General features: G+C 42.2%; 3 protein-coding genes and 1 long non-coding RNA gene across 6 annotated transcripts; 2 read left to right on the forward strand and 2 right to left on the reverse strand.

The window, feature by feature from the left end:
* Positions 1 to 220: 220 nt before the first annotated feature.
* On the forward strand, positions 221 to 2,726 carry LOC125314932 (multiple organellar RNA editing factor 8, chloroplastic/mitochondrial-like). The gene is made up of 6 exons (XM_048278384.1): positions 221 to 624; positions 1,260 to 1,326; positions 1,431 to 1,490; positions 1,988 to 2,326; positions 2,430 to 2,585; positions 2,685 to 2,726. Exons 1-6 carry the CDS (start codon positions 221 to 223, stop codon positions 2,724 to 2,726), a joined length of 1,068 nt encoding a protein of 355 aa, XP_048134341.1.
* Positions 2,727 to 4,940: 2,214 nt separating this feature from the next.
* Positions 4,941 to 5,454, reverse strand: LOC125316675. Its single transcript, XR_007199768.1, has 2 exons — positions 5,401 to 5,454; positions 4,941 to 5,127 (listed from the first exon to the last, which is right to left on the reverse strand). It is a non-coding gene; the product is annotated as an uncharacterized LOC125316675 (long non-coding RNA).
* A 3-nt stretch (positions 5,455 to 5,457) lies between these two features.
* LOC115738955 (lincomycin resistance protein-like) lies at positions 5,458 to 8,479 on the reverse strand. 3 transcript variants are annotated; one of them, XM_030671772.2, is made up of 3 exons: positions 8,061 to 8,475; positions 6,216 to 6,952; positions 5,458 to 6,014 (listed from the first exon to the last, which is right to left on the reverse strand). In XM_030671772.2, the coding sequence occupies exons 1-3, from the start codon at positions 8,346 to 8,348 to the stop codon at positions 5,486 to 5,488; spliced, it is 1,554 nt and encodes a 517-aa protein (XP_030527632.2). In that variant the 5' UTR covers positions 8,349 to 8,475; the 3' UTR covers positions 5,458 to 5,485. The 3 variants fall into 3 exon arrangements, with proteins under 3 accessions (XP_030527632.2, XP_048141547.1, XP_030527633.2); XM_048285590.1 differs by having other exon boundaries at positions 5,849 to 6,000; positions 8,061 to 8,479; XM_030671773.2 differs by having other exon boundaries at positions 5,849 to 6,021; positions 8,061 to 8,479.
* A 1,147-nt stretch (positions 8,480 to 9,626) lies between these two features.
* LOC115738926 (uncharacterized MFS-type transporter YcxA-like) lies at positions 9,627 to 12,482 on the forward strand. Its single transcript, XM_030671737.2, is given in 3 exon segments — positions 9,627 to 10,153; positions 10,613 to 11,364; positions 11,553 to 12,482. Coding segments are annotated over 3 exon segments (1,059 nt in total). The 5' UTR covers positions 9,627 to 9,859; the 3' UTR covers positions 11,566 to 12,482.
* Positions 12,483 to 17,348: the final 4,866 nt, after the last annotated feature.

The raw sequence follows: 17,348 nt of genomic DNA on the forward strand, positions 1-17,348 counted from the left end.
ATGTATATTTCCTGTATTGCTCTTGGAAATATCTAAAGTCATGGGCCTCTAGAAGTTTCAAGGCTCTTGGTTTATTGAGTTTGTAGTTCTTTGGTCCGTGACACTAGAATAGTGGGCCAAATTTTACCGGCCCAATTTTTCATTTTGGGCTTTTTTGGGCCCGTACTTTCGCTAATGTAAATAGACGATAGATAGAGTCTAAAACCGTAGCCAACTAGCCATGGCGACTCTGCTCTTCACCAGCTCCCTCCTCTCCATCCATCGGCAAGTCTCCCTCCTCTCTCGCTCCCTCTCCTCCTCCGCTCCCGCCTCCGCGCCTTTTTCCCCTCTCTCCCTACCCTCCGACCTCCGCCATCACCTCCGCCCCCTCTCCGCGGCCTCCGCTGAGTTCCGCCGCCGCGTCGCCTTGGCATCATCCGCCCGCTCCTTCGCGACGAGGTCGACTTCTTCTTCGATCAACAATCCGAACCCCAAATTGTGGAACCGTCCCCCGAAGGAGACGATACTTCTCGACGGTTGCGACATCGACAGCTGGGTCGTCGTAATGGAGCAGCCGGAGGGTGATCCTACTAGGCATGAGATCATGGATAGTTATTTTAAGACGCTTGCGCAGGTTGTTGAAAGGTCAGTGGTTCGGGCTTGTTATTATGGTCGATGAAATGAATGAGGTTGAAACTGGGTTGGGCTTATCACCTTCATATTATTTAGAACTATCTTCTTTCGCCGTATCGGTCACTTTTCAGCCTCAGCTTCTAAAATATATGGTTGGAGGAATTCTTTATGCCGTTCTTTGCTTCCGTCTTTCAGAAACGAGACAGCTTTCCATGAATAATTTTTTTTTTTTTGACTTGTTCTGGCCAAGAAAGTAAACTTTCAGTCAAATTTTAGTATTTGTTTTGCAGTGATTATTATGTGGTTTAGTGCTACTTTATGTGGCAGGATTGATGCTGTGTTTTGATTTAGAATTGATTTTGACATGGACGGATGACTGGGTTTGTTTCGTTTTTCTTTCATTGCCGAATGTGGCATATTTACCTTTCATGTGAAGTGGACGCTTCTTGAAATTGGTGTCCATTACAATATCATAGCTAGTATTATAGCAACTATGAGGATGCTTATGAATCGGGGTTACAGAAGCGAAATTTTCTCTTCCGTGTTAATTTTTGCGCGAATGGTTCTTGAAGTGATAGTCCTTGCGTGTAGTTCGTTGATTATGGCTTTTATTTTGTCTAACCATAATTTGTTGCTTGCTATTTCAGTGAAGCAGCAGCCAAAAAGAGTATGTACTTGGCTTCAACAGGGAAGTACTTTTGGGATTTGGAGCCCGTCTAACTAATAATCAAGCTTACATACTCAAAAGTAAAACTTCTTGATTGGTTTTCTTTTGCTTCTCTGGAAAGCGGTGCTAATGAGTTCTGTTTTTCACACAGATCTTCCTAGAGTTGAACGGGTTGTTCTTGACCAAAGTGTCAAGATTAATGATTATCAATGTATGAAAGCTTTCATCTTCTAATTCTGCGATGAATTTTGCTTCCTGCAGATTACATGCTCTCATTTATGAAAACCGCTGTGCTTTGTTGACCTCATCATGAGGCAATTGTGCTGCTTTGGTTTTTATTCTTGGACGATTGTACTTGCTTGACTATTATTTCAGTAGATGTTGTACCTGATCTGTTATGTTAGTTATATCTGAGTATAGTGATTAAGACATGAATTGTCAATTATTAACTGTTTAGCAGATAAGTTTGCTTAATGGATACATGTTTAGGAAGAGAAAAGTTTGTTCCAACTGCCAATCTAAGCCAAATTTGGCTTGGGGATTGGCAAAAATGTATTGTTTTGCCTTCATCGTCACTATATGAACGAGTCATGAGTTTATGTCACAGCATGAGGCCTAATTTGTCTTTGTCATCTGTCCATACACCGCAGCAGCTCAATCAAGAACTAGCTGTATTCTATATTGCTTTTTGGACTTACTGTTCATTAGAAGCATTGTATGAGAGTCTCAAATTATTCAAGTGAATTTGAACCTTTTATTAACGAGCAAGCAGTTCCTTATCACCCCAAGTATTATGAAGGATGGTTGAGAAATAATGCTCGAGTTACCGAGAGGAATGGGCGTAAAGATGGAACTCGTAATTTCGACAGATTGAGGCACCATTTGCAAGTCAGGGACATGCTACCACCTATGCATAGCCAAGGGATGCAGAACCCTCCACCTCAAGGCAACATGCCCCCACCAACTATGGGTGGTGGAATGCCCCCAACGAGCAAACCTTGGCAGAATGCTTGCACAACCAAGGTGGAATGCCCCAAAGCAGCTATGGTGAGATGCCTCCATTTAACCAGGGTGGGATACCGCCCCAAAACATGGCTGGGATGCTGCCCATAGAAGACACATCTGACTCAGCAGGCTCCATCGTGACCAGGTCGACCTTTTTGTCGCTCACTGTTCTCCGCCCCCGAACCTGAACAAGACGATATATCTCCACAACTTGGAGCACTTGGTCGTCCTAATGAAGATGGCGAAGGGCTTTCCTACTAAGGATGAGATCATCAATAGTTATATTCAGACGCTTGCGCAGGTTGTGGGAAGGTCAGGTCCACTGGGTTGTGTTCTGTGTGGCAATTTGTTTTTTTCTTGTTATTATGGCTGTTGATGAAATGATGAAACGAATTGGTAGGTTGAGACCGGTGCTGGGTTTATCAACCTCATATTGTTTTAGAACATCATCTCTGCTTCTCTGCTTGTCCTCTGTTTTGCCACATTATCGGTCGTGTTTCAGCTTCTTGATGATATGTTAGGATGGCCTATCGCCGAAGGGTGAAATGAGTGAATTCTTTTATGTTGTTCTTTGCGTCCGTCGAGGTGTAAAAATACCATGACACAGCTTTTTCATGAATAACTTTTTTCTTGTTCCGGCCATGAACAATGACTAACTTTTTGGTCTCCTAGCTCTGGTTTAAGTAATCAGATTTTAGTATTTGTTTCGCAGTGATTATTATGTTGTATCCATCAGGTATTTGAACACATATCAAGATCAATCCACGGTACTAGTTTCTCGCCAAAGGTATGCTTGTATGCAGATAAATGGAAAAATTACCAAAATTGTCACACACCAGAAGTATATTAAAAGTGCTAAAAGTTGTCTACGGCGTTCATTGTAGTGCCAAAAATTTCTGCCGGATCACTTTAGTGCCAAGAAAAATTTCGGCCAAAGTGATTATGTGGCATCTATAATTAATTTTTTCAATCTGATGTGGTAATTTTTTTTTAAAATACAGTCCATGTGCATTTTTAAAATTAAAAACAAACTGAAAATTTTTTAAAGAAAATTAAATTTGAGAAAAGGCCGAAAAAAAAAAAAAAAAAAAAAAAGAGAATAGATGGTTGCACAAGCGACAAGGGCTTGCACAACCCTTTGCACAACCCTCGTGATCGGGGCTCGCCAACCTTCGCCGGCTAATCCCCACCCTCGTCGGCCATTGCCAACGGTGATGAAGGCTGCCCTCGCCTGCTACTATTTTCTTTTACTTTTTTTTTTTAGATTAATTTTAGCTTATTTTTAAGTTTTTATTATTATTTTAATCTTACTAATTTTCTATTTTGTATTTTTATTGAACTGTTATCCTTTTTTATTGCTGGCTAGACCTCCGAAGAGCCCGTCGGATTTTTAGCCAAGTAGATAAGGGCAGTACATAATTTTTGACATTTCTTGTGTATTTCTATCCTTTTCACGTATTGAATTGCCCATTAGTTTTTCATAGACAATCAGACAACTTCACCTGTGCTCAAGCTTTGGTCATGTATTAAACCCAATCTAGATGCTATATATAGAAAGTATGGATACTCTCTAGAGGAGTGTCGATGTCCAACACGCGTCCGACACTCTTTGACACGTGGTCAACGCGTGTCGGATTTTTGACACGTGGTCAACTCTTTCGACACGCCAGCAACATGCGTGTCGGACATTTTGATGCGCAAAATCTAACACGAGACGGGTCAAATTTGGAAATTTTCAAGAGTAAAAATGTGAATTTATAAAAACTTAACATCCTGAAAAAAAAAAAAAAAAACTCCAACAACATAAATGTAGGTGAAATGTTGATTGTTTCTTTTTGTTGGACTTATTGTGAAATGTTGAATTTAATGATGGAATGTGGATTAATTATTTTTTTTTTTTTTTTTTTTTTTTGCTCCAAGCTTTGTGGATTATTAGAATGGAATGTAGTTGAATTTGTCAATTCGAAACATTGAATGATACTAACAAATGGTGGATTAAATTCATTTTAAGCTTTTTTTTAAGTATATATTCATTTATGGATAATCATGAAAATGATACTTTATCATATGTATATAACAATATGCATCTAATATACGTGTCCTAACGCGTGGAATTCTTTATTTTTTAGAAATGACGTTTTGGCGTGTCGTGTCGAGTATTGACGTCGGTGCTACTTAGGCTGTATTTGCTCATTCATAGGCTATACGTGCATCAGTCCCAATCCAACCCAAAAATCAAATCAGACCGGCTGGTTCTGCATAGTTCTCGCGAGAAACGATCTGGTTTGCTGTTCTTGCTCTTGGGAAGGAACCGTATTTACCGGATTGGACTCAACGGACAGAAACGGCCTTTAAATTTCTTTAATATTTTTATAGCATAAACCATATAAAAACAATTGAAGACAAAGTATTGGCCAAGCAATATGTTCCCGGTTCCTTGTGAATCTATTTTGTTCTTTTAAAAAAATTTTTTATAGCAAAAAAACAACAACAATAATAATAATAATAATAATAATAATAATAATAATAATAATAATAACAACAACAACAACACCGCCAGGTTTCAAGTGTATGTCGGTTCCATAAATTGGGAACCGACTCTATCTGGTCCGCTTTTCGATTTCAGGATGGAACCGATCACCCGGAAGACAAATACAGAGCAATATTGCTCAATTGCCACAACATTGACCGAGTACATCGGAACTCCGTACACGACAATCCAAAGTAAACCGGTCTCCCTGTTCGGGCCAATTTAAGTGCACTCAATATCTAAAAGATAAACAGCTTGAAATCCGTCGACTCGTAGATGATCCAATAATGAAGTGTTAAAAGAAAAGATAGTTCTTGTTGTAAAATATCATGTTGCAAGTAAGCAATAGAGAGAAAACGGAGAGAGTAGAGAAAGCCAATAGAGAGATTTCTTATTCTAACACACATACTAATGACAAAACTAAGCTCCTATTTATAGGAGAATAAGGATGTATTTATCATTAATACATACGTTGGATCGGGAGATGAACATTCATTAGATATGGAGATGTACATAGAATGTAAGATACAAATGTACCATAATAGATACATGAATATAATAAATATTCATTCATTATATTCATAACAGTTATCATAGTAGTCAAGTACATTAACTGTCTCAAGAAGTGTCAAGGTCACATTACTTGAAGGGTCAAGAATTGCAGGTTTGCATCATTCTTGGTCGTCCACAGAGGTAAGCTGCCTCGAAAGCAAGGATCTTTCGTCATTTTCATCCAAGTCAATACTTTCCTCCATTCCGTAATGGATGTCAATCACGCTCCTCTCCTTCTCATAACCGCCGTTCGACTTTACCGTACCAAGGCCGTCCAGGCTTTCTTCGGAGCGAGGGCTATCGACCTCCATCTGCTGCATTTCCGATTCAATCAGCTCAGTCATTCTTGCGCGGTCTCTATCTCTCGGGTACGTGCAGTAGAGGAAAGAGTAGATAAGGCAACAGATCATCATTGGGATTCCGATGGCTGTGTAAAGGGCTTTCGCAAGCGATGCGGCGTTTTCCCTATCTGTTTCTATCTCTACGGAGTCGGATGATCCCTTGGGAATTGGCTTAAACCCGTAAACACGCTGAGCCAGAATCCCGACCAATGGGGGAGCGAATGATGCTAGGATGGACTCGAAGGAGCGATCCAGCGCATAGATGCTTGTTCTGGATTTCTCAGGGACAATCTCTGCAAATATTGGACTGTGTGCTCGTTTATATTTGCAAGAAATCAACTGGAGAACTATTTTAGCAACTAAAGCTGCTAATTTGGCACACGGAATCGCAGAAGTACAGCGCTACAAGGGGAAGCGCCATTGAAAACAGAGTCTATTTGGACAAGCAATGTATGGAAAAAGCAAGTTCCTGCAAGAAGAGGCAATAGAATCTACTTGCTACGCTTACTTGTTCGTAGCCGGGGCATTCCAGGATATGATCAGACCCATGATAAACAGAACCAGACCGTGCATGAAGGCTGTGGAAGGGTCATCAGGCAATGCCAGGAGCAAAACTGCAGCTAAAGGAATCGCTGAACCAGAACTTATCTGCGACAAGATTATTCTACCCGAGTTGGGCAGGCGTTTGGCGAGCATATCCCCCATCCAGCCTCCGAAGAGACCACCAAGTGAAGCAGCGACAATGAACATTGTCATGAGGAATGCTGTTGTAATGTGAGTGAAGCCAATGAGTTCCAACCACATTGTGGCAAATGTAAGAGCTGACCACGGGAATGACCCAGACACGCCCTGAGCCACTATTATCTGAAATGATGGGATCCTCATCACCAATTTGGCTTCTTTAACCAGGTTCTTGAGTGCTGACCAGAAGGACTCTTTAGCTAGATTCTTGTCATCAGAATTTCGAGGATCCTTAGCAAAGAGCCGCACCAAAATACCGACGACAACACTTATGATGGCGACCAGGTGAAAAGCAATTCTCCAACCGGGGATTCCCAGGAAGGATGTTGAGGCTATTAAAACAGAACACAGCCCTCCGATGATGGAGCCGATGTTGCCCGTGAGCTGCAGCCATCCAAATGCCATCCCGCGGTTGCTATCATCTGTAGAGTCTGCAACAAGAGACTGAACTGCAGGTATTACTAGCGCAAGTCCGATCCCATTCAAGCCTCTTGAAATCGCCACCTGGAAAACAAATAGGTGATGATACTAAAAAGGGAAAAGGTACATTGTGATTGCATACACAAATGCTTAGACTAAAGGACTTCTACTAGATAGTGACGTTCTTAACAAAGAAAGCAAAAGATTTGGAAGCAGCTGAGAACTGTAGTCGTTTATCTCTTCCTTCAGATTTGATAACCACTTGATCTTGTGCGTTTGAGTCACTGCCATTTCCTCCAAAGTATATAACAATATCATTGACACAATAGGTCGATGCCAACTCATTTAAATCTCTGTCAAAGAGTTCCCTCCAGATGAACTTCTCGTGTGTAGTCACGGTTAATACAACACGCTTCTAGGAACATGATCATATCCGACGACGAACGCTGGAAGCTCTTCCATTTCCTCATCCTTGCTGATTCTTTTCGGAGCTTGTGACATGTAAACATTGCTCAAGCCCCAACCTCCACATGAATAAGCGTAGGGGGGAGTGGGACTGCATTTTAGCAGGTTCAAAGCAAATTTGTGAATCCGAAATTCCTTTAAGGATCACAAAGTCTCATTCAATGACAGATAATATAAAGCACTGCCACATAAACTCGAGATTGCTAATAACTGATGGTCAAGAATCCTGGACTGAGTAGCAGCATCACTCCACACGCTGCCCAGATGGGTTCAGCTCCATCGTGCTGATAAATTCTAAAGGGCAAAAAACGGCATCACGAGTTGCGTAGTTACATCATCCTAGCAGAGTGCCAAAGTGGGGCATTACGGTACCAACCACGCATTGCGACAACCTATGCGAGCTATCCAACTTTCGAACCAAGCAACCTCGTAACCACCGGGCCTCTAGAACACGGAACAAGAAGTAAGATGCTTCCATTGCTCAACCATTATACTGCGCTGAAAATTAAATCTCAGTACCCTTTTACTAGATCACCAGAAAAACCTCAATAACCAAAAGAACTAGACCAAATCCACATCTCCTCCCAATTGTCATCCAAGAAAAAGCAACTGAAGTATAAAACGATGAAAACAGAAAACAACCTAACCACTCGCCCATCAAACTAAACCCAACGCAATCACTCCCTCACCAAACTAAATCCCACCCACAAAGAGAGAGAGAGAGGACCTGAAGGAAAGTGGAGGAAATAGCGACGAGGAAAGTGGCGGCGGACCAGAGGAAGGCGCCGAGGGCAATGACGTGGGCACGGTTGTGGCGGGACGCAAGGTAAGCGGCGAGCGGATAGCAAGCAGACTGGACGATGGCGCGGAACAGCGTCAACGACCCGAGACCCGTCGGATCGATGTGCAGAGCAGCACCGACCTCCTTGTACACGCCCGGAAGCAGAGACTCGTCCGCCCTCTCCATGATGGACGCCAGATTCACCAGCACCAAAGTCACCGTCTCCGATTTCATCGTGCTCTTGCGCTGTTCCAAGAACAGAGGAAATCGGGAACTCCTCTTTTTCTCTGCGCATTCGATGGAAGAAAAATGTCTGGAGGCGAGCGAGGGCGTTGGTGGGCTTGACTTTGACTGGCCACTTGGCGCCGGTCACTCTGGGGCTGTGAAGGATCTGGTTGGCCGAGGAGGGACGTCGTGCGGGGCCTCCGGCTGAGGGTGGGGCCAAGACGACGGTAGGATCAGGAGGGCGTCCCACGTGTACGGGCGAGATTTCATGGGATGGGTCGCAGGAGGAGTCGGGGGGAATTTTGCCTTTCAAAGCGAGGAAGGAAATTGGAGCCCATTTTCGGACAAGATGCTTTTCTCTCTATAATGCTCGTCCGACGAAACGCGGTGTTTCTCTCTTTTTAGGTTCTGTCTTAAGATCTACGGATTCTAGACGCAATCGATGTGCGTTTTAAGCGGTTTATTCTTTCCGAATTGCCAAAAAAAAATTCCTAAACTTTTGTTAATTCAGCCATAAATTTTTTCGTTTTTTATCAATTGAGTCCTATTGACCGAAAATTATTGACGTGAACGTCGGCCGTTCTACTTGACACGGACAACTCTTACGTGAATAATTTTTAATATATTTTATATTCTTTTTTTGTGATTTTTTTTTCTTCCGCGGCCGGCGAGGATGCTAGGATTTAGAACTTTTTTGATAAGTTTTTTCGAGATTCCGTGATCACCAAAACCTGAAAATATTATCCTCGATGCTATGGAAAAAAAAAAAAAAGGTGAAAGGCTCCTGTCAATCGTGAAATCTGTCGGATCTCATGTGGCGTACAAATTGACTTCTCATTCAAAAAAGGATCACCGAAGATTCCCTTCATTATAATCTTATTGAAAGCGAATTTCCGAATGGTGTAGACCATAGAGAAGCTCGGCCCATGAAAATTACATAATACAATTCTTGACACCCTCCATCGCATGTAATTCGAACGAACCGTTTTCTTTGGTTAAAACACATTATTCGTTGGTCTATTGAATCTTAGGCATTTTATGTTCGATTAATCGAGTCATAAATCTTTCGATCTAGATCTGACCGAGTCCTAATGTTGTCATCGGTAACGTTTCCTCGTGAACAAAAAGTATACCTTTTTTTTTTAATTTCGTGAACTAACAGTTTTCGATAATAAAAAAAAATACACTTTGTAAAGGATTTCTATTAATGTATTCCAAAAAAAAATTAAATTATTTGTCGGCGGAACTCAATCACCGCCAGCGTCCAAAGACCAGATCTAGCCGCCGGCTAGCCTCGCCGGAGGTTAGGTGACCTCACGCGCGGCCTCGAGCGACCCCAGGCGATGGCCGCCTAAGCGTTATATTGAGATTTGGATTCTCGGCCTTGTCCTCTGTCTTTTGACCTTCGACGCTCCCAGGTCCCGAGTAGTCAAACCGTCAATTCGCCATCCCAAGTGAGGAAAGCTCGAGGCACTTTTCCATTTTTGGATTCCTCGGCTCTTCCCAACACGGCAAGGCAAATGAGATCCGAAACGCTGACGCTGACGCTGGTGCTGGTGAATCTGGCGGCGATAATGGAGAGGGCGGACGAGTCTCTGCTTCCGGGCGTGTACAAGGAGGTCGGCGCTGCTCTTCACACGGATCCGACGGGTCTCGGGTCGCTGTCGCTGATCCGGTCCGCCGTTCAGTCCTGCTGCTACCCGCTTGCCGCTTACCTCGCGGCCCGCCACAACCGTGCCCGCGTCATAGCTCTCGGCGCTTTCCTCTGGGCCGCCGCCACTTTCCTCGTGGCTGTTTCTTCAACTTTTCTTCAGGTTCTCCACTCTCCCTCTCTAGTTCTTTGTGGGTGGGATTTAGTTTGGTGAGTGAGTGATTGGGTTGTGTTTAGTTCGATGGGTGAGCGTTTGGGTTCTCAATGTTTCAGTTGCCTGTTCTTGATTGATGATTGAGAATCTAGTAATGGGTAATGTTACTTGTACAGCGTCACAGAATGATCTGAGAAATGTTCTTGGTATGGACATTGATAAGTTATGATCGAATGTTCGCAATCAGCATTCGATGACGTAGTTATGAATCCCGCAGTTCAGTAGGTCGTCCTCGGAATCGGTCCGGAGAGCATGGAGTTACACCACTCTGTCCTCAATCTTCAAATCATCCGTTTACGTCGAATTAATTCAGCAATGACTCTGTCTTTCATCGAGGGATTTCTTGTATGTAAATGCAATTGCAAAGTACCTTGCTGTGTTTAGTAATTTCTCTCTTTTGTTTTCCAGGTAGCAATTTCAAGAGGCTTGAATGGCATCGGGCTCGCAATAGTGATACCTGCTATCCAATCCCTCATCGCGGATTGCACGGACGAGGGCAACCGCGGGATGGCGTTTGGATGGCTGCAGCTGATGGGGAACCTTGGCTCCATCATTGGGTCGCTGTGTTCTGTTTTAATTGCCTCGACATCATTCCTAGGAATCCCCGGCTGGAGAATTGCTTTTCACCTGGTTGGACTAGTAAGTGTCATCGTTGGTGTTCTGGTGCAGCTCTTCGCAAGTGATCCTCAATTTTCCGATGACAATAACCTAGTTAAAGATCAGAATTTGCACAAGCCCTTCTGGTCAGATGTCAAAGACCTGGTTAAACAATCGAAATCGGTCATTAGAATCCCATCCTTTCAGATAATAGTGGCTCAGGGTGTATTTGGGTAATTCTCAGGGTCGGCTCTTTCATTCGCCCCAATGTGGTTGGAGCTCATCGGCTTCACGCACAGTACGACGGCCTTCCTTATGACGGCCTTCATCATCGCCTTCTCGCTCGGGGGTCTACTCGGAGGTTGGATGGGGGATGTTCTCGCCAGGCGCTTGCCCAACTCGGGAAGAATAATCTTGTCGCAGATAAGTGCTGCTTCGGCCATTCCTTTAGCTGCCATTTTGCTTCTGGCGTTGCCCGATGATCCTTCCACAGCCTTCATGCATGGTCTCCTTTTATTTATCATGGGGCTGTGGACATCCTGGAATGCCCCGGCCACGAACAAGTGAGTGTAACTAGTAGGTTCTATGGCGCTCTCACCGCACGAACATGGTTATTAGAGATGTTGCCTGTCAGATCCCTATTTGATGAACCTTCATTCAATTCTGTAGCTTGAACATGTACCATTGCTACATGTTTCTCTAGGTTATTTTCTTGAGTATACTAACGCAGAACATAGTCCAATTTTTGCAGAGATTGTCCCTGAGAAATCCAGAACGAGCATCTACGCGCTGGACAACTCTTTAGAGTCCATCCTGGCATCATTTGCTCCCCCGCTGGTTGGTATTCTGGCTCAGCATGTGTACGGGTATAAACCGATCCCTGAGGGATCATCCGACTCGATAGACATCGAGACAGATAGAGAAAATGCCGCATCACTTGCCAAGGCGCTTTATGCTGCTATGGGCATTCCGATGGCCATCTGTTGCTTTATTTACTCTTTCCTCTACTGCACATACCCGAGAGATAGAGAGCACGCCAGAATGGATGCGCTCATGGAAATGCAGCAGATCGACGTTGACAGCCCCTATGCAGGCGAAGAATTCTCCGACCTTGATACGCTGATATCGGATGGGGCTTGTGGGAAGGGGAGGGGCGTGATCGACAGAGATCATGGAACGGACGAGTGGGTTGATTTAGACGGCAACGATGAGCAATCTTTGCTTTCCAGGCAGCAAACTTCCATGAATGTCGAAGAATAATGTGGAACCCGCGAGGCTCGCGAATCTTCGCAGGCTTGTATAGAAGCCATCAGTTCAATGATCTCTCGAAGGCTTGTCTCTCTGTACGGCCTCGCATCCAAGGGATTCCCTCTACAGCATCGCTCACTTCATCATCGGAAAGTTCAGGTCAGCAACCACCGCAATGAAATGTCGTGCACTCCGTTATCGTATGACTTCCGAGGCGGATTGGTCGCGGACCGTCCACCATTGGAGCTCTTGTTACTGAATACTCTTAAATTGACTGAAAGAGGGAGACTGGTTTAATCAATTTAGTGATCTTTTTCCAGTCCATTTTCACTCGAGATGTGGACCAGCAACCTCTCTGTATCCTCTCCCAAGAAGCTGTATGTACCGTCCTTTCCGCGCTTTGCTTTTAGTTGGATTTCACTTTTTACCTACTGCTGCTGTAAGTCCTACGCCAAACTCATGTCAAAACGTTAAAAGCAGAAGGAAAAAGTGTAAAGAGTGAGAACTTTGGGTTAACATTGAGTTTCCAATATCCGGATCGGATGATCCGGCCGTCCAAAAGGAGAGTCACCATGATGGATTAGTCCTGAACGTGCATATTTTGCTGTAAAACCTTCATGTCGCGACTGTTGCAGCCTCAGAAAATTACCCAAAAAAAAATCTTAATTCTATTGTAATTGTGTAAATTCAGCCACAAACATTTTTTTTGCCAATTGAATCCTAAACCTTTTAGATTTATGACAATTCAGTCCATCCGATCGACTTTGGATGGCCGGCATTGACATGGCTTAAAAAAAAAGGAAAAAGGAAAAAGGAAAAAATAAACAAAAAATTTGTTATTAAAAATTGTCACGTCGGCGTCAGCCGACCAAAGTTATCTAGATAAACTGAATTAGCACAAATGCAAAATGTTTAGGACTCAATTGACAAAAAAAAGATTTAGGATCGAATGGGCACAATTGCAATATGTTGATGACTTTTTTTTGGTAATTTTCCCCTTGTTCATGTTGTGAACACAATTTTGTTTTTTAATCACGAACAATTATCACGATGAAATAAAAAAAATTATGAACATTTTTTAACCCTAATAGTAGCATATTAATTCACCTAAGAAAAGTCATGCGAAGCCTTAATCTAGGTAAATGCAAAACGTTCTTTCAAGAGCTTTTATATGGTATTTGGACGATTTTAGAATCAATTGAATATTCGAACACATTTTCTTTTTCCTACATCAGACGTGGAACATCACCTTGTCTAGTCAAAACAACTTATGATCCATCGACACCGTTTGAAAATTTAAAATGAGAGCAACCTACATTTTTCCGTACCCGGATAGAATCTTTCAAACGAATCGCACATTACTCTTCAAGCACTCTGTTGATCTTTCAGCGACCGTGATCGTCTCGATATCCAGTTGCATCCAGCAACTATTCCATGACGCGGCCTTAGACTTACCGTTCGCGGGGGGATAGACCCCCCGGGGGGGTCCGGTGGGCCGGAGATGAATCATGAGTTACAACAATTGGAGAGCTGAGGAGAGCCATCATTGCCCTCAGGCATGGGGCCAGCCCCTCCCAATGCTTCCCCCCATCAAAAAAAGGAAGTGATTCAAGATTCACCCTAAGATCCCCCAAAATCCCCATGACTACAATAATATATCATGCATTGCTTCATTTGTCCATCCTTGGCCCAAAAGCTAAGACCTGAAACTGAAAAGATAGTGTGAAAAAGAGGTCACCCAAATTTTCTTTTGTCTTCTTCAATCTTTTTGTTGAAAAAAAAAGAGAGGGAGAGAAAAAAACCCAAGAAAGATCTCATATCATATGCCATCATAGCCTACAACTGCTCCCAAAGATTCAAATTTTTTTGAAGCTCTCTCTTTTCCCATCTCTTTCAATCATACCAAAAGGTACCCAAAAAGGCAGAGGGATGCATAATTGAACTTGCTTACACATATGAGAAAAGAGAAGAGAGATCATGATCTATCAATCACACATACAAACACACTGAAATGAAAGAAAGAAGACTCACTTTCGGGGATGAAACGCATCACCGGCCTTTGCCTTTGCCTTTGGCAAATGTCATCATGATGACTGTTTTTGGGGGGGGAGGGGGGTCGACTGGCTTTTGTTTCAGAGTTTTTTCAGTTCTAAAAAGATGTGATCTTATCATTTGGTTTTTGATTAAGTGTCGTGCTTTTTGTTGCTTTTTTGGTTGGGGAACCAAATTATACTTTCCTATAGTTACACGTCAACCTTGTATTTTGGGTTTTTTTTTTCTCTTTCTAATTCAACTTTTTTTAGAGGGGGTCGATCTAAAACAGAATACTTTTTCTTAGTCGGTGTGATCGGTCGTACATAGATCCAATTCTTCGATTTGTTGGATTTCTTAGAAATTGTTTTTCTGTTCTAGGGGTATCGAGATGTCACTATGTCATGATATTTTATCTATTTCTCCAGGAAAATAGGTATCTCCAGAAAAGATTTTCAATTTAGTCACCCCTTATAACCTTAACTATTACCTTAAAAAAAAAAAAAACTTTAGTAGTGGACACTCCAAGAGATTTGGTGGTTGGGATGTGGCGCGGGCCACTCGTCCATGCATATAAGGAAAAGGGTCACTTTGGTTGTCCGAGATCGGTCTATTTGCAAGGGATTCAAATCACCTTATTCTAAAATTTCACAACATGCTTTGAAACCCGATTGTCGAAAACAATTACGAAAAGTGCAGGAACCGTTTTTTCCCGTAAAGAATCGCGTCAAGCACACGTATGTTTTGAGGAGTAATTTTGGGGAAAATTGTCCAAAAAATCTTAAATCTATTGCATTTGTGTCAATTCAATCATAAACCTTTCAATTGTGTCAATTTAGTCCTAAACCTTTTGACGACTTGCCAATTCAGTCCTAAACCTTTTGAAAATTATGTCAATTTAATCCTAAACCTTTTAATAATTTGCCAAACTAGTCTTGCACCTTTTAACAGATTACCAATTTAGTTCTTTCGGCCAATTACTCAAATAATAAATTTAGGACTAAAATGGCAAAACTTCAAAAGATTTAGGACTAAATTGATACAATTGAAAAGTTTAGGACTAAAATGACAAATTTTCAAAAGGTTTAAGACTTTTTTGTTAATTTTTTCAGTAATTTTGTATGGATCACATCAATCTCGTCTCATGACAAATTCTAAGGATGACACTCGTGTCAAAAAAAAAAAAACACGAAAGTATGAGCACAATCGTCCACTCTTCCGCTCTTTGTAGGTTTAAAACATGTCACTTAAAACTTAATTTAGATCAAGCCAAGACAAGAAAGACATGAACTCCAAGATTTTAATAAGACTCACCGCCAATTTAAAGAACTTTTAACGTATTCACCGTCCAATGGGTGACTTGTGTACTTAGACTCAAGTATTTAACCGAATTTATTCACATATCAACCTTTCAATAGCCAACATGCAAAAAAAAAAAAAAAACTCCGATATAATAACCTAAGAAGCACCGACATTCTTCGGAGGCCTCCTTGTCGTGGCGGATACTCCAACACTCTCCACGTGCGATCCACATGTGGTCGGTGCTCCAAACACGCCATCGAACGTGAGTCCAACATCTCGACATGCCATTTCGACACTTACGGGGTCAAGTTTAAGCATTTTTAAAAAATTAGGGGTCAAAATGTAGATTTATCAAAAATATATATACTTAAATCGTTTATCCAGCCACCCTAAAAGTAATACACACAGTCATAAAAAAAAAAAAAAAACTAATCGTGAATCCCTAACACAAGAAGAAGAAAAAAATCACAGATATTTTTATATAATTATGAATATATAAAAATATACATTTGATATACAACGTATCATAACGTGTTGAAATTCTCTATTTTTTTTAGAAATGAAATATCGGCGTGTCGTGTCGTATGTCGGGTGTCGGTGTTAGTATCGGTGCTACTTAGATAATAACTATGCCAAAACTTTAGATAGACCAAGTAGAAATAATAGTAGCTAGATATACGACCCCGATAGAAAACTTTGGAATTCATTTTAATTCTTTTTCTTATCTTCAGTTGACTCTAACTTTCTTTTTTCTTTCATTTTTTTTAAACCTTTTTTTAAATATTTGAAGCACCTAACAGACAGCTGAAATCCCTCCGTGATCAGGTATGACTTCTACTGGGGACAGCGGCCGTCAAGATATGCCTTCGACTTTTGCTTATTTATTCCACGGACATGCAACAAAGCATTCGTGTTATTATACAAAATACCAATTTAATTACAGACATAGATAGAGAATGAATACTTAAATTATTCATGCATCCGTAGCAGAAGCCCTTACCTAAGTAGCCCCGACACGTGACACTGCGCGCACCACACAACACATCATTTAAAAAAAAAAACATAAAGAAATTTCGACACGTTAAAACGCATTTGTATATATACATGATAATAAAAATATCAGCGATGAATTTTTCCTTCTTTCGTTAAGAATTCTCGATTAAGTTTGTTTGAGGCCGGTCAAGTATATTAATCTTCGAGCGACCGAGTATATGACTTAAGTATATTAATTTTGGGGAAAAATTCAAAAAAGGGCCCGAAGTCCTCATGTTTTCTCAAATAAGGGCCCCAAGTGAACACTGTTTCAAAAAAGGGCCCGAAGTCCTCATATTTTCTCAAATAGGGGTATCAAGTGAATACTATTTCAAATAAGGGCTTGAAATGGCCTTAAAATCTCAAAAAAGGGCCTGATTCAAGGGTATTTTAGTCTTTTTACTTATTTAGTTTTTTTTATTATAATTTTTGTTATCTGTTTCAAAAAAAAAAAAAAGATGGTACCTTTTCTTGGATCCGGGAGCGTGAGAGCTTGCTTTGAACGGAGGCGGAGGAGCAATTGCAGAAGCACTCTGAAATGGCCTCTTTTGCATCAGATTAGCACTCGAGGAGCTCTTCGCGCCTTCAACTGCAAGAGGAGATGAGACGGGGTTGTTGCGATGCGAGAGCAGAGGTTCATATGGGGGCAAGAAGGGCTTGTAAAGCTCGTGGAGCTCCTCCCCGGAAAGATGCCTTTCCCTGGTCTCGAAGGGCACCGAATCCGATCCTTCCCATTGCGAGAGAAGGGAGCGCAGGAAGCGGGTTCTAGGCGATGCTCCCTCGCCGATAACGCGGCGGCAGCGGCGGCGGTGGCGGAGGAGGAGGAGGAGGTTGTGCAGCCTCTGACCACCGCATGCGGATCCCGGTCGACCTCCATGGCCTCTCCGAAGCTCTTGAGGGCTCGCTCGGGTGTTTCGGAGGCGAGCTCGCACCA

The sequence above is a fragment of the Rhodamnia argentea genome, chromosome 1, assembly GCF_020921035.1.
Source record: "Rhodamnia argentea isolate NSW1041297 chromosome 1, ASM2092103v1, whole genome shotgun sequence".
Classification (NCBI taxonomy): Eukaryota; Viridiplantae; Streptophyta; class Magnoliopsida; order Myrtales; family Myrtaceae; genus Rhodamnia; species Rhodamnia argentea.

Excerpts from the sequence above, each read along its gene's own strand:
- LOC125314932 (XM_048278384.1), top strand. The coding sequence starts at position 221 with ATGGCGACTCTGCTCTTCACCAGCTCCCTCCTCTCCATCCATCGGCAA. Across the intron at positions 625-1,259 it reads CTTGCGCAGGTTGTTGAAAG|TGAAGCAGCAGCCAAAAAGA; the intron begins GTCAGTGGTTCG and ends TTGCTATTTCAG. Across the intron at positions 2,327-2,429 it reads AATGCCCCAAAGCAGCTATG|GTCGACCTTTTTGTCGCTCA; the intron begins GTGAGATGCCTC and ends CATCGTGACCAG.
- LOC115738955 (XM_030671772.2), bottom strand. The coding sequence starts at position 8,348 with ATGAAATCGGAGACGGTGACTTTGGTGCTGGTGAATCTGGCGTCCATC. Across the intron at positions 6,953-8,060 it reads TTTCCTCCACTTTCCTTCAG|GTGGCGATTTCAAGAGGCTT; the intron begins GTCCTCTCTCTC and ends TTTGTTTTCCAG. Across the intron at positions 6,015-6,215 it reads AATGCCCCGGCTACGAACAA|TCCAATATTTGCAGAGATTG; the intron begins GTAAGCGTAGCA and ends ACGAGCACACAG.